A 17,000-nucleotide genomic window follows, 5' to 3' on the forward strand; every position below is an offset into this window, starting at 1 on the left:
GTGTTAAGAGAAAGAGAAACATACATGTGAATAATGAGAGAGGTTCGTTTAGAGAGTAATTATGTATTAAAGGGATAGTTCAGCAAAGAAAAAGAAAAATCTGTCATCATTTACTCACCCTCATGTCACACCAAACCGGTATCACTTTCTTTTTTCTGTATATTTTGATTGCAACATTTTTTGTTTGTTCGTTGTTTGATCATACAATGGCAGTTAATGGTCAAGCAAAACTGTTTGGATACCATAATTCTTCAAAATATCTTCTTTTATTTTCCGCGGAGAAAGTAATGCAAAAGAGTTTGGAATGACACGAGGCTTAGTAAATAGTGAAAGAATTTTCTTTTTGGGTGAACTATCCATTTAAATAGCTTATATTCTAAAAAAGAAAAATGCAATTATTTGCCTTAAAAGAGAGTATTAAAGAAGTAAAATACAACTTTAGCTTTATGCTGTCAATTACCACAGCAATTAAGCTGGAATCGCATTTATAAAAAATAAAAAAAGCAGGCAGCCACAACATAACAGTGCGAGTCGACAGCAGCTATGTTGTATTTACCGGTAATCTAGAAAATTGTTTTAATGGAAGGGAACTGAAAATTCAAAACCAGCATGGTACATAACATTCAAAAACTCTCTTCCTGTACATGTAGGTGTAGCAAACTTACTCCTGTGGCTATTATCATTTGCATGATCAAGATAAGATAAGATGCAGCACAGATCTCTGAAGTTTCACATGAGGCAGTGGGCTAAATTAGACTGTATATGCACTTGTTTGCAGTGCCTTGTAGAGGAAGTGTCACACCAACCTCAATGCTTAGAAAAAATCTTTTTCAGAGATCTGAATTATAGGTTCAGTCAAACACCAAAATCACAATTGTGCAATATGCAAATACTAATATAGCCCATAAACATCCAAACAACTTTATCACAGAGGCAGCTAAATTTCATCCTAGATAATAGAAAAAACTAACTGTTAATCAAGGTTAGCACAGTAGACACTTAACTTGTGCCATTTCCTGTTCATTACCATGCAGACAAACAAGAACACACCAGACTGAGGTGTCACGAAACAGTAGGCAACTCTTATTCTGTTTTGTTTCACATTTTAGTTAGTGTAATTCCACTTGACCAAAAAATGTTACTAACTTTAATTAAGTCCTCAGACATATGTATGTGAGACAACGCGTGCAGTATTTAGACAAGAGTAAAGTAGGTGCTTTGCACTATAACATTATAAAGACTATGTTTTTAAATTGCAACCGACAGATAAATAAATACGGTGAATACCATGACTCTCTGGAACACTTCTCCAGTTAAATATTAGTGTATAACTGAACAGTAAACTGTATACTGTACTTAACTGTTTGCCTAGGCAACAAATAGCTTAAATCACAGGTCTTCAATTGGGGGCCTGTCAGTTATTGTCTGATGAAAATGTATCGACAAGCTAAATTTAACAACCTAAATTTGTCTCATTGTTCTCCCAAAATTAAAATATAACAAGTAAATTTAAATGTAAATGTAACTATGCACATCAATGATTTTAATATTTTCTAAACATGACTCAAATTGTGGTGCGGGATTGCAGGTATTAAGCATAATTGTAATCATTCCTGCAGGTCTCACTCTTATAATGCGGGAACCACCCACAAACATTTATTCACTTCAGCACGTAGGTTTTATGAGTAAATTAATCTAGATTATAAGATCAAATCAGTCATTTTAAAACTTTCTGCGAGGCGTAATTTAACAAACCACATGAGTGATTCATCTCTCTCTCTCTCTCTCTCTCTCTCTCTCTCTCTCTCTCTCTCTCTCTCTCTCTCTCTCTCTCTCTCTCTCTCTCTCTCTCTCTCTCTCTCTCCTCTCTCTCTCTCTCTCTCAATGTGCTAAACATCATTCACATTGCATCAGCAAAAGGCAAGCGTCAAGTGCGTTGCAAATGGCGAGACTCAATCAGGACAACTGACGGAATTGTCACTTGCACAATCAGGCCAAAGTTGCATGTCTTTTTTAAGTCTTACCAATTTGAACACTGAATCGATTTTAACTATTCAGTACTCACGTGCTCTCTGGGAGATGGTTTTCTCTGCACACATACAAAAAGCTGCCTTACAAACAGCTCACGAGTAACAAAATGGAGTTCTTTTTCACAGATTATAGCGCTTAAAGTTTGGGTGTCATTTTTGACACAACTCTGTCTTTTGAATCTCACATTAATAGAGTTAGGCTACCCGTTCTGCATTCTTCCATATTCGCAATATAAATCGTCTGCGTCCTGTCCTTTCACTCAAGAGTACTGCTACGCTTGTGCATGCTCTTGTAACATCAAGAATCGACTATTGTAATGCTTTGTTTTATGGGCTTCCCTCCAAATCTCTTCATAAATTACAGTTAGTACAAAATGCTGCAGCTCGAGTCATTACCAAAACTTCCACCTTTGAACACATTTCTCCTGTTTTACAGATGTTGCATTGGCTTCCAGTTAAATTCCGTATGAATTTTAAAAATTTACTTTTAACTTACAAAGCACTTAACAACTTGGCTCCTTCATATCTTCAAGATCTTCTTCATATACACACTCCTTCCCGCACTCTAAGATCTGCTTCTGCACTTTCACTTGTTCTGCCACGCACTCGGACAACTTCTATGGGGTCACGAGCTTTTTGCTATGCTGCTCCACATTTATGGAACTCTCTTCCAGTAGAAGTTCGCAACAGTTCTAGTCTCTCAGTTTTTAAATCTCGTCTTAAAACGTATCTGTTTAGGCAGGCTTTTATGTGATTTAATGTTTTTGCTGTACTGGTTTGATTGTTTAATGTCTTTTTTATGAATTTCGTAAGGTGTCCTTGAGTGCCATGAAAGGCGCCTTTAAATAAAATGTATTATTATTATTATTATTATTATTAAATGGTCAAAAACAAAAAGCTAAAGATAGCTTTAATTGTATAAATAGCATATGTATTTAATTTACATAGGACTAAAAGACTATCCACTGTTATTTTACATTTGATTACTTTATTCAGTTTCTATAGTATTTCTGTACTGAATACTAGTGTTAGACCTACTCTTTATTTCTCTTTATTTCATTTTTATTTTTGCTTTGTGTTATGTAAACTCTTGAGCAACAAAGTTACCCAATTGTAAAAACACATACAAAGAGTGAGCAAATATTTAGGTGAGATAAATGTAATAATAAATAAACTGAAAAAAAAAATGTAAGAAAAAAAAATATTAGACAATTATGGACCTGCTACAGTATTTTAAGGGTGTGTTCAAACTTTTAGTTCAGTTCTCTTGGTACTTTTGGTCCAGATCAAAAAAGAAAATGAAACATTTAGTTCTGGTTCACTTAATGTTCAAACTAAAACCTAAAGATACAAAACATTAAAAAAAAAATGCTTTTATGTTGTTTCCAAAACAACGCTGTGTGCTGGGCTATATGTCCTTTTTAGGGTCGCACACGTCTTGTTGTTGGTCTGTTTATGTTTCTATGGGCTGTGTTGCATTCATATTTTAGTCGAATGACACCAGAGTTTGTTTGGAAGCGGACCAAGGTTCAGATGGAAGCGTTCACACTTTTTCAAATGAACCACACCAGAGTTCTTTTTAAGCTAACCAAACCTACCAAATGTGAACAGACCCTAAACTTTTTCGGTGTAAAAAAAAAAAAACAAATTATATATATATATATATATATATATATATATATATATATATATATTATTATTATTATTATTATTATTATATATATATATATATTATTATTATATATATATATAATAAATTGAATTAATGTAAATGTGATTTTAATGATAATGTTAAAGGTTTAAAGTTGTTTTAACTTTACAATATTGCGGTTAAGCTTTGATTGAGAAAGGGGTTTAGTGTGATGAGCCAGTTTAACAGTTATAACATCCTGCTCACTTTGTCAACTTACTTTAACAAAAGGGTAAACCATCCGGACCCATCTCTACTATAGTCAAATATTTCTGAGCTGGCCATGTGGTCTGTTTGTTATCCTTACAAACACTAAAAAGAAACAATGTTACCATTTCATTTCTATAGCATCTATACTTATGTATTGTGTCCACTGTTTGTACTATTGATCTAGCAGAATCAGAGGTCAGAGCCTCTAACTCTGCCCAGAGGTCAGACATGAGCGAGAGAGAGCAAGAGAGAGCCTAGTCAGCCCGGCTGAGAAAGAAATAATGCATGGTAACTAAAGGTAAGACTCTCATCAAATATTCACACATTAGGGGGAGGAGAAATGGACACTCGAGAAAAAGAGAGAGAATGCACACTCAGAGCAGATTCTGTGAAAGACTCACTGTACCTTTGCCCGAACCCTTTTTATGATCACACGACCCTCCTGATGCAATTTAGTCAGAACAAGATGTCACCATTTAACAACATTAGTACAAGAATACAATTTTTACAGTAAAATAGCTGTTTAAAAGACAAACACAATGTGTGAATATGAGTAGCAGACAATCAGCATGGACATTTTTTTTTTTATAATTTATATTTAAATCTTTTCAGTATTTGTAATCATATTTTCAGTTTTTTTTTTTTTTTTTTTTTTTTACTTAAATAGTCCTGTGGTGCAAATATTCTAAGTATTTGCTAATTTAAAAGGAGATCATAAAAACCGCATGCATAATAACTATACAAGAATTTTAAAATGTTTATTACAGTTTTAGGTTAAGCATTTCATGTGACACTGTAGTTCCGTGCTGTTGAGCACTTGGGGTCTTATTGACCCTAAAAAGTACTGCAATGAAGACAACACTTGCTTATACAATGAGACCATTCAATATGGCTGATGCAATTGAATGAGAAGTAGAGTGTAGTGTGACATATGCCCACCACTGACCTGCAAACCAAATTATTTTACAAAGTTTGCATTCCAGTTTAGGAAAAATGTTATCACAGCTGCTGCTGCCTGTCTATAATTTAAAGATCTTCAAAAGTTCAGACATTATCACCATGCGGCTTGAGGACAGAAACCTCCATAACACACTGTTTCAGATACTCACCTCTGGCACTTTGGGTGGAGGTTTCCGGATCACCCTGTCCTCCAGCACTCGTTCTTTGATCAGGGCGCAGGAGACGTCCAGAGCGCCCAGCAGGGTGTTGGGCTTGAAAATGACGTGCTGAGCATCGGGTGACAGCAGCTCCAGAGTGTGATATGCTGGATTCAGATGGTACTGACTGCATAGATCCACCAACAAATCCATTAGAGCTTTTCTGAAGAGACAAGAGGAGACATAAGGACAGAGAAAGATAGAGTTACTTGATGGTTAAGACTTGTAATTACATCATGTGATGCAGACAGGCCTGTGATAGGATGATGGAGAGAGAGAGGGAGAGAGAGTCAGCTTTAATTACAAGTGTTACGTAAAGCAGCAAATTGCTACATGAATGCTTGTCTTAAATGTTTGGCTTCACTAAGCGATTGACAGAAATCCAACCCGCATCTACCAAAAATTGCTATCAAGGCATTGTTAAAGGTTTTGGGAAAAGTTTTCAGGCTTTGGAAAAGTTTTCAAACACGGACAGATATTTTTTCAACAAAATTGTTGGTTTAAATTCCATGTCATTACTACTATTTAGTCTCATAAGAAAATGCATAAATCAAGATACTTAGTTATTTTACTGCATATGCATTTGTAGGAGTTTCCTTTTCAGATTTCAATTTATGGGAGGAGAGTATTTAGATGAATCATGCAAGGTGATTTACTACGGTTTGCGCTAGTAAATTTGCTACTGGTATTTGCATCATTATTTACTGCCAAAAAAAAGCATGTCTTAAACCAGATGCTAATTTGCACTGCTCTTGTACAGTAGTTTGTGCTGGTCATTATGGAAATGATCCGGCTGCATCTGTGTTCTTTAATTTGTGCCTTGTCAGTAGATCATGCGCTGACCTTTCCGCGCTCATCCGCTCTCAAGCTAATCTGCCCTGTTTAGTAAATCTGGCCCTTAAACTAGTACAAAATGTTCATGTCTATTTCTATTTCTTACAGCGACATTCATATTGACGAGCTGTAAAAAAGGAAGGGAAATAAATAACTAAAAGCATTATATTCTGCTATATTCCATGTCTTCTAAATTTATACCAAAAGATCATTATTCACTCTCAAAACACAATTCAGGCAACTTGTAGAGTTTTTCTCAAATCAAATATGTAACGTTTGGTCACAAGACAAATGAGAACCAAATGACTTTTGATGTTATTTGATGTGATTTGATGTGTGGCTTTAATTGGATAGCTGCGTAAAGATTTAAAAAAAATATTGTATCTATGTTGCACAACATAACATTTCTGTGCTCTAAAACCCACAACCACTAGGGCTGGTCCGAATACCATTTTTTGAGCTTCGAAGCTTCGGTAGTAATGAACATCGAATATTCGAAGCTTCGGAGAGAGTGGGCTGAACATATTCTTCTCTCTAATAAAGGCAGGAATCTCTATGTGTCTGTCTATCCGTTTGCATTATTATTTTTTCGAGAACCGTTCATCCAATCGACTTCACACGGGAGTGCAGTGTCGCATTTGGTGCAATATAGATGGACACGCGAGACGCGACACATTCAGAATTTAAACTTTTAGTAAACTACAGAACAGCGCGAGCGGGAAGCGGTGCGCCTCACGTGGGCAGGGCTTATATTCTCCGAAAACGGACACTGCATAGTGATATAAAACGCACACACACAGATCTGTTAAATTAAGCAATACTTTTAAGGTAGTCTAATATTTTTCTGACTAACAAATTAGTGACACAGTAAAGGGTAGATTTAAATAAAAAAAAAAAAACTAAAAGAAAAACGAAATTTAAATAAAGAAAAAACGACATTTAAATAAAGAAAAACGGAATTAAGTTAAATTAAAAACGAGATTAAGCCAGAGAACACTCCCGTTGCTGGAACACTTAGGCGTCGGTTCTAAATAAATGGGAGCCGAAATAAAAACGGACACGCCAGCAGCCAGTGAGTCGCCGGCCTTATTCAAGCGCGAATGAGAACCGTTTCGCGGGGGATCCCAGGTGTTCAAAAAAAAATAAAAAAATTAATATTCGAATGTCAAATTTTCAAAACGAATACCAACCCACCGAGCGATTATTCGAATATTCGGGTCCAGCCCTAACAACCACATTAGCTATCCTAAAAAATAGTTTTTAGTCTGATTTAGGATTAAGAAGCCAATGGTATTGATACCACTAATTTTATTGCTTAAAGGGTAAATAAACCCTAAACCAACTTTTTTTAGTTAATGATAATGGGGCTTTATTGGTGCTGTTCATTGATTCGAGTAACTTTTTTAACATTTGGGTATAAAGTGTTTTAATTCTACAATATATGGTGTAAAAACGTCTGAGTGCTGCCCTCTTCAGGTTGAACGGTGCCTACTGCAGTTGAATTTTCCTATTGGATGTTTGTGGTACTACATGACGTAAGCGGTACTACGTGACGTAAGCAGGTTCCAGCTCACCACGCCCTCCCTTGGTATGAGCTAGCGTAGATTTATCTGTATTTAGTCAGGAGGGTACGCAGGTGTAGTGTTGCTGGTTGCAAAAGCACTGCTGGACTGCATAGCTTCCCAGCAGACTTGGAAATTAGGCGCCAGTGGTTGCATGCACTTGGCCTGGAAGACCGATATGAAAATGCCTATAGAGAGCGCGCGCTATCGACATCAACTCGATAAAACTCATCAGATGCATGTACTTTACGTCATCTTGCAACCCTGTGAGTCACTCTCCATTTTAGAGAGTCTGACAGCAGGTCTCAGGTGCACGCCCCCCCGCTCACAGTTCGTCCCCTCTATCTCTGCTGGGCTCTGCCCACTTTTCTAGCATTTTTCAAATATTGCCAGTGGGTGGAATCAGACTCTGACCAGGGGTTTAAGTTACCCTTTAATTACTAACGTTATGATACCACAGATTTTTTTTGGTAATCTGACACACTTTTTAAACAAAACTTTCACTAACAATTTAGGAGATTTTAGTATTTCTCCATTGAAGCTATAGCTCAGGGGTCACCAAACTTTTTTCTCTGGGGGCCACATTATCGTTCCTGACTGTGATGGGGGGCCGGGGCCGGGTCAGCTATATAACATAGAATTGTATGACCCAGACCAAAATGACCACCAGCAGGCCTCATTGTAGTAGTAGAGATTACTAGCCTGGCACAGCCATCCCCACTACTATATCCGCACTACTATATCAACACTTGATTCCTGGCACATATTTGTTTATCTTTACTAGTGGTTTGCAAAAGTTGTAATCGAGTCTTCACACTTTGTTTTATTTAAAGTTATTCTTCACAAATAATCGTTGGTCCACTGTTCTTTGAAAACTCTGCACTCTCTTTTAGGGGTGGAACGGTACACAGAAGTCACGGTTCGGTTCATACCTCGGTTCAGACATCACGGTTGGGTACAGTGAAGGGAAAAGCAAAACAAAAATGCAGAAGGCTTGTGCATGTCTCAGGCTGGACCACCAAAAGAAAAAATTTCATTTTTTTTTTTAATAAGTTTTATTAATAAAGTAAAGGCATAGAACCAGTTTATTTGTAGTGCACTGACAATAGTTTTATATAATTAGTTAATTAATTCAATTAATAAAAATAACTTGATATGTTTGGTAATTGTACCTGAATTAATTGAAAATTAATCTGCTACATTTCAGATTAATATATTTGTTTTCCTTAAAAATGTCATTAACAGTAACTTAAACACTTTGCAGTTTGAATGATGTCCTGCATAAACTAAATGACGGAGTATGTTTTTATGTTTCCACTGTTCGATCGCGGCCGCGCCACACACACACACACACACACACACACACACACACACACACACACAAATATAAGTAAACACTTTACGACTTTCCGATCGAGCCCACACCTCTCTCTCAACATATTCCACCATTGCAATCTTTACACCGCAGCCTGCTTCAGAGCTTCAGAGCTAAGGCGGAGCTACAGATTAGGTGTCCCTAAGAATCCGCGTATCTAACAGTAGTTCCGCATTACATTAATTAAATTGCACGCAAGTTTTATTTATTTTTTAGTATTCTCCGTGTAAATGTATGCACCAAACTGTGACGCCCGTACCATGACGTACCGTCCATGACGACTTTTGGGCTTTGCCTCATAGGGCCGGTTCAAGTAGTGGGGGGCAGAGGGGCTGGGGGGCCAGTCAAAGGGGGGTGGCGGGCCTGAGTCGGCCCGCAGGCCTTAGTTTGGTGACCCCTGCTATAGCTGCTTAAAGGCACACTATGCAGTTTCCGGTTTTCTCAAACAGCGACCCCTAGAGTCGCTGTGGAGTACTTGTATTTAACGTGACTGTCGTAAATACCACTCACACAGAGCCGTCTCTGCACTCTTCTGACCGCGCTTTCTTTGCTTTCTTTGTCGACTCTGCCAAGATTCATGTGCTAGTGTCTTCCATAGAGGCTGCTTAATATTTTGTTGATTTAAATAAAGAAAAACGAAATTAAGTTAAATTAAAAACGAGATTAAGCCAGAGACCACTCCCGTTGCTGGAATTGACGTCAATTGACGTCGTTCCGTAAAGCAAGTTGTGATTCTCATGAGATATGTGGGGGCGCGACCTCTCAACCCTGCATTGCTGAGAACTGACTTTTAAACCATTAAACTACCTTTACTTTTCGTGTGTGCATGTCCAAATTTGCACACAAACTTCAACATGTTGGAATATAATCATTATGTTGCTCAGATTAGCTGAATGATTCATCTGACTATAAATGTCTATTCTTATGACACTTACTCATCAACATGGAAATGTTTTACCACATAGTAAACAATGATGCACCCATCCTCCTTTCATTATCTTTATTACTTTTTTTATTATATCTACTTTAAAAAATATTTTACAATGATTGAAATTCAGCAGCAACTGAACAAGTTGACATAACAAAAGAAGCCACTTTCAAGTCTCTATGATATTTTGGTCCTTTGGTCAGAGTTGCGGAAACCACTGTCTTTTGTGAACACACCCTGTAAAAAAAAGAAAGAAAGAAAATTCCTCCTTTTTTACTGGTCTATTGTTTTGTCTTTAAAGAATCAATGTGCTATCAAATGCAAGCCATACTCTCAATATATTTAATTAAATCAAGCCAAGGGTAAAATGTCCATAATGATACAGTCAAAGACAAGAGTGAGGAATTTACACTCAAAGCACAGGTAGCTTTGTGAAAGTACAGCCAAGAGCAACAAAACTAAAATGAAAAAAACTCTTGACTAGTACAAGACAACAGTAAAAATCTTTTTAAATTAGGGGATGTTAACACAGGAGGCTAACATCACAACAGAATGGCATAAATTATAAATGATTATATTATATTATATTATTTTAAAATATGATTACCCTAATTGTTTAGATTTTTAGACATTACATTAGCATACAATAGCTTCTTTTCAATCCACTGGCTGAATGAAAATGCTGTTTCACTCTCTTACAGTAGGTTGCACTAATAGAACAACAGAAATATAGTGGTTAACCTGGTAACCACTGTATACAACCCAGCTGCACTTTGCTGTCATAAGTCATTAACAGTATATCATAAGCAATCGTATTACATAAATTTCACGTACAGTATGCATTGATTGTGAACTGCTCTGAATGGATAAGCCTGATAAGTAGAATGAGCAATAATGTAACGTGTTTACTTAGAAATTGGGCTGGGTACTGTTAAAAAAAAAATTGATATCGATACCGATACCATGACTTTGATACCGGTTAACTGAACGATACTTTTTTCAATACCAATTTTATGAACAGATAATGTTATAGTAGAGGCTTAACATTAATGTGAAGAGGGAAAAAAAAAACAAGAAAGCTAAACTGTTAATGCAGCTAACCTTAACCCTCTGGAGTCTGAGCTGTTTTCTGGGCCCTGAAGGTGTTCTGACATGCTCTGACATTTGTGCTTTTTTCAGTTATTTATAAACATGTTAATGGCAAAGGTGTAAATTCACTCTATATAGCACAAACAGGGCTACCAAAATATCTGATCAACATGCATGTATATGTTTGAATTTTTAAGAGAATAATGTTTATGCGTGGTTATTGGAAAAAATTAAAATGAAAGTTGCAGAAATAAGGCCACAAAACACATAGTAAATATGTGTCAATAAGACTTTTGACTAATTGATGTGGTCGCCTATAGTTTTTTCTTAAAAATGATGTGAAAATAGTCTTGCTTTATCGTTCACATAAAACCATACATTGATTTAAATTGATGTAAAACAGGTTTTGCTTGGAAAGCCAATATGCGAGGGGGCGTGAACGAGGAGTGGTTTTCACCTTAGATTACATTGTCCCACCCACTCTGCATAATGACTCTGCATAATTAGCCATTCATTCAGGTGTGACACTGACTGAGCCACAATGCAAGGACAAATGATATATTTAGAAGAAGACTTATATTGACCATTTAAGATTTTGCTTACATCTATCTTGTAAATATGCTTAGCTATTTTATTAAAAAGGTTACAATTATAACAATAATTACAATTTCAACAATATTTCAAGTGTACTCTTTCTTTGTAAAAAAAAGATTATAGGCCTACATTTTATCTATGTATTCATATTTCAGTCGATTTTTACTCATCTCAGTAGCAATACAGTTTGCTAAAACATCATCATTCATTCACACACGCGATTTAAATTTAACTTCTGGCAAAGATGAAGTTGACGATAGGCTTTTGACTCGTGATCTTCGCAGTAGGCTAGTGTTTTGGATGGTTTTGTTTAGAACCAGCTTTCTGTAAATATATTTCACATTTTTTAGACATGTGAGGCGAGTAGGCTACAGTCTGGTTCATGATGATCTCCAGTTCAAGCACCTTATGTTGTAATTGCTAGCCTATATTTACTTTAAATCCAGGAAATTTGTTAATGAAAAAATTATTAAAATTAAGATACAATTGATACAAAACGAAATTCGTTTTAAAGAAAGGATTTGTACTTTCTGTTTTGAGGTCTCTGTGAAAGTTTGAAAGTCTTTTAGTGTTTATTTTTAGAGCGCTCGCGTCCATAATGGAGAACTGTCACGTAATATTGTTTTTTCCTCATAAATGCGAACACGAAAAATAAAAGACAACAGACTTTTAAGTAAAACTTACTCCGAAATTGTGTTCTCGGCGGAATTCGCTCTTCAAAATGCTGCCGTTCGTCCTCTGAGGAAAAGGTGCATTCTTCCTCGCTGTCCAGAATCATCTGAAGGGAGTCTTTATTACCGGAGAAGCGTGTCATACTCAAAACGCGATGAACTATCAGTAGTCTGATGAACAAACTGTGTTTTTATGGCATTGATCGGGGGGCGTATGCGATGCATACTAGATCAGGTAAACTATTTACATGTGAATCGCGCCGGGGGCGGGGCGGCTGCAGCTCATTTTGGAAATAATGAAGGGAGAAGGAAAAACGGTACCTCTCCTTGCTTTCAAAGGGATTACATGAGTTGAAAACATTTTTTTTTATATAAATTACTTCATTTAAAAGAAGAAATTTTAAGCTTCATAAAGACATATCTCACGTGCCTGTGTGAGAAGTATTCGCTTTGTTATGATTCATTTTCGGACGCGTTTCAGAATGGACTACACGGAGAGAGAGAAGGCAGAACTCGCTTCGTGTTTATTTTTCTTTATTTGGCGAAAAGCACAACACTTTGTTTTTATTGTGAGTATACACAAAAATAATACACATTTAACAGAATCGATTGATGTATGAAACTCCTATGGAAAATCAAAGTCAACAGAGTATTCATGAGTTTCTTTTACACTGATAAAAAAAAAGCGAGCTGGTATCGCCGGCGATACCGCCGACCTCAGGGGGTTAAGGATAAGCACACTTTAAAAAATGCCTAGTTTAATGTGAGTTAATTCCGTTTTTCCCGTTAAAATTCTTCTGGATTCCGTCCACCCATTAATTTCAAATTATGAAACGTGTTAAATTTAACAGCAATTTATTAACAGTTTAACAAAAAATACATTCTTAAAAAAATTACATTCGTTTGGATTCATATTTATTTTGACGGGTTTTCATTCTTTTATTTTGACGGGTTGCCGTCTAGACCTTCTTCTGTGATGTGATGATAGTTTCTCTCAAATGAAATGTTTTCAAAGTGAGAATATTAAACCGCAAAGGGATTATTTAAATATGAATCTTGGATGTTCTGGGTCAATGAATGGCCCAGACACGCGGCCAAAATCCAAGCTCGGAGTCCTCTCATTGGACAGCACACCAAATACGCATATCCTTTACTCCTTTTAATTATATGCAAGTGTGAACTAATGAAATATAGGAGAGCAGTGATAATTATAACCTTTTTGATTATTTGATTTTGATATTTTTGATTTTTGTCCATTTATTCAGAAAATGTTTCACCCAAAGAGGCAGATGGACATCTTCGGTTCTTGTATCATGTTTATAAATGTGCATTAAAATACATATTAAAAATCAAGTTAAAAATACAGTGTAAAAACCCATCTCACAATGTGTTGTTCCTTTCAATTAGCTGCACTCTGTCTAGCTGTTTTTAAAGGTCACTGTGTACAATGTCAGTGTACACTTCCTGTCCCAACTCTATTTAGTCAACCGTACCACCATCAAGCTACCAACTAATACTAAAAATAAAATGTTTTGATTAAATGTTTAGGCTAAGGTCAGTGCAATGAACATATTCACCTGCCATCCACATTGACAGTGGTCTGGTACCCTGAAGGCAGACTGATATGGAGATCCACAGAGGGTTGAAGCATGTTTTCCTTGCTGTCTCCCCCTGAAGATCCTCCTCCGTCAGGAACGGCATTTCGGAAGATCCTGCGGGGGGCAGGCTGGGGAGGTCGAGGTGGAGGGGGGGCCTTGGCCTTCATTCTCCTCCTGTCAAATAAATTCAGAAGAGCAATGAGTAAGGATTACGTTTGATGATTAAGTGGTGCAAATATCAAGTTTTGCAATGAAGGTTAATTCTAAGCTCAGACACTCCTAAATAACCAATACCACAAAAATGGCCCAATTTCTATTGTATTTAAAAAAAAAAAAAAAAGCGCTTGTGGAAAAACCAATAACCTAACAATCTAACCCCACCCAAAAAAAAAAAAAGCAACAGTGACTGTGTATGCAGTTTTATGAGAAAGGTTATGGAAATACATATGCTGGAAAACATAAAAGCAGGGGAATGTTTTGCTGTTTAATTAAATAAAGTGATGGAAGAAGCCCTGCTGTGTGTCAGTCAGTTTAACACCACCAGCAGGTTCTTTTGGAATTAACAGGGTGTTATGCAGGGCTCCTGGCAAGCTGCAATATTTGACACCTTGAGAGTGAGAAGGTGTTGTATCATAACACTAGTTCTGGCATTCATTTGATTGCATGTTTGGTTAAGCGGCATATCAATTACCCAAACAAGAAAAGAATCACTTAAAAGGTGCAGTAAGCGTTTTTTGAAAAACGCTGTTGAAAGTGCATTGTACCGAGCACTACAACACACTTGTAGCCAATCAGCAGTATGGGGCGTGTCCACTCACAATGGGATAGGAGACTGAGCTGAGCAAGAGGGAGATCTGAAGAAAAGAGAGGTGGCTGAGAGAGAGACATTACATCAGAGATTACAGTGAATATCACTGGAAAAAGAAGGGGATATGATCAGGCAAGAGCTCAGGCAAGGACCCGCGTTAATATTAGAAAAGCTTTCCAGCGCTGGTACATTATTTTGCTTCGCTTCTGCTATGATAAAAGAGACACTCTTGCATTGCGTGTTTGTGCATTTTGGGGGCGGAGCAATTAAGGAAGGGCTGTGTTTATTTGGATTGATTTCAAATATTAACAGTGTTCAACTACGATTTTCAAAAATCACATACTGCACCTTTTACTGCCAAAATACTGCTAAGGCAGATTGGACAAGTGGTACTATGGACTGATATATCAATAAATCAACAGAAAAATCTATAACTCTGCACTTGAAAGAGAAAGCATTCAAAATGCATTTATAATATTATAATAAAAACATAATATTTATAATAATGCCCAATAATATATTATTTAATATATAGTTAAAGGGTTAGTTCACCCACAAATTTTAATTCTGTCATCATTTACTCATCCTCATGTCATTCCAAACCAGTAAAACATTCGTTCATCTTCGAAAAATGAAGATATTTTAAAGAAATCTGAGAGTCCCTCCATTGACAGTCAAAGAAACTACCAATTTGACCCTTCAAAAAGTGTACAAAAGAGAGTTCATTATCATGTGTTTGTTCTCAAAGAAGTATGGTTAAAGGGATGGTTTGGAGTAAAATAAACCTAGGGTCCTTTGCACCATGACCTCGAGCCAAACACCCCCCAGAAGCTTTTTTTCCCTTGGTTGAACGTTATTAAATTTAGAGCTTATTTAGAGAAATCAGCCGGATGGCTTAATGCTGCAATTGTTGCAAACTGGTACTACCAACAAAATATTAGTGGGCATTGTTACACTACATCGCTTTCTGCCAGGACTTGTTTTTCCCAAAAAGAGTTACATTCCCAATGCATAAGAAACGTCTCGGTTACTGATGTAACCCTCGTTCCCTGAAGGAGGGAACGGGAGACGTAACGTCGACGTGACGACGTAATTGGGATCACTTCAGGGAGCCCTATCAACTTCGAGTGTCTACAGAACGAGCCAATGAACGTTGGCGTGCGTGAATCGCGTCACGCGCCCCCGCCCCGCAGCGCGGGTATAAACAGGAAGCGGGCGCACGCACACATTGTTTTTCGCTGAGGAGCCGAGATTTGTGACGGCCATGCAGCGATGGTCAGCAACGGTGGCGACGGGACGTTACGTCTCCCGTTCCCTCCTTCAGGGAACGAGGGTTACATCAGTAACCGAGACATTCCCTTTCAGTCGCTCACGTTCGACGTAACGTCGACGTGACGATGTAATTGGGATCCCATGGAAAACGCCACGGTTGCTGCCACATCCAGCGCCCTACGCAAGACTCTCAGACCCCCAACTGCTGGGGCGGAAGACCTGCGTAGAGGGAGTTCAACTGCTGTTCCATTATACCCCACACAGTGGAACTCTTGGATAACACTGGGAAAGCGTACCTCTCCAGGGGAAAGAACGCTGCGGAGCCACATCCTGCCCGAAGGGAGGTAACATGTGGAGAATACACATATGGACTGGCTGAGGGGGCAGTGCGACATATGGAATGTCACTGGGGTGGCTCCACCCGAAGGGGGAGACACACCGGACAGTGACGGCAGAGCAGACTCTGCCAAGGGAAGACACGGGCTCACCGCAGGGAGCTGGTCGTGGAAGAATACACATATGGGATCGCCGCGGGGATCACCACATATGGAACCCAGCCTAGCACAAGTTACACAAGCATACGAGCACTAGGCCTGGCGTCGGACGCACCGCAACATCCGACTGCCGAAGGGGTGCGGAGGAACTCACAGGGCTCGCCAATGGGGAACTCGACTGGAGTAAAAAGCGCACGTATCCGTTCCTAGGAAGGGAGTGGCGCAGCAAGCCGACACTAGAGCGGGAACTTCGGTGTTACCGGCTAGTAGAAGCGAGCACACAGGAAGAAACCGGCTCAACACGTAAGCTATAAAACCAAGCGAACGTGTTAGGTGTCGCCCAGCCCGCAGCTCTACAGATGTCTGTCAGCGAGGCGCCGTGAGCCAGCGCCCAGGAAGAAGCGACACTCCTAGTGGAGTGGGCTTTCAACCCAGGCGGGCAGGGCACGCCTTGGGCTTCGTAAGCCAAGGCGATGGCATCCACTATCCAGTGGGCCATCCTCTGCTTGGAGACAGCCTTCCCTTTCTGCTGGCCTCCATAACAGACGAAGAGGTGATCTGAGGTCCTGAGGCTTTGCGTTCTGTCCACGTACAGACGCAGAGCGCGAACGGGACAGAGAAAAGCCAAGGCTGGGTCTGCCTCCTCCGAAGGCAGCGCTTGCAGGTTCACTACCTGGTCCCGGAAGGG

At 38.4% G+C, this 17,000-nt stretch overlaps 1 protein-coding gene across 1 annotated transcript in view; it reads right to left on the minus strand.

Annotated features, from left to right (window-relative positions):
- The window catches only part of cobl (cordon-bleu WH2 repeat protein), a 155,772-nt gene that overhangs the window by 93,777 nt on the left and 44,995 nt on the right, over positions 1-17,000 (minus strand). The window contains exons 3-4 of the mRNA XM_081388427.1: positions 13,718-13,912; positions 5,040-5,250 (exon numbers count right to left, since the gene is read on the minus strand). Of these exons, the coding sequence (XP_081244553.1) occupies positions 5,040-5,250; positions 13,718-13,912 (406 nt within the window). The remainder of the gene's footprint in view (positions 1-5,039; positions 5,251-13,717; positions 13,913-17,000) is intronic.

Source organism: Scardinius erythrophthalmus, assembly GCF_964197995.2.
Source record: "Scardinius erythrophthalmus genome assembly, chromosome: 16".
Lineage (NCBI taxonomy): Eukaryota > Metazoa > Chordata > Actinopteri > Cypriniformes > Leuciscidae > Scardinius > Scardinius erythrophthalmus.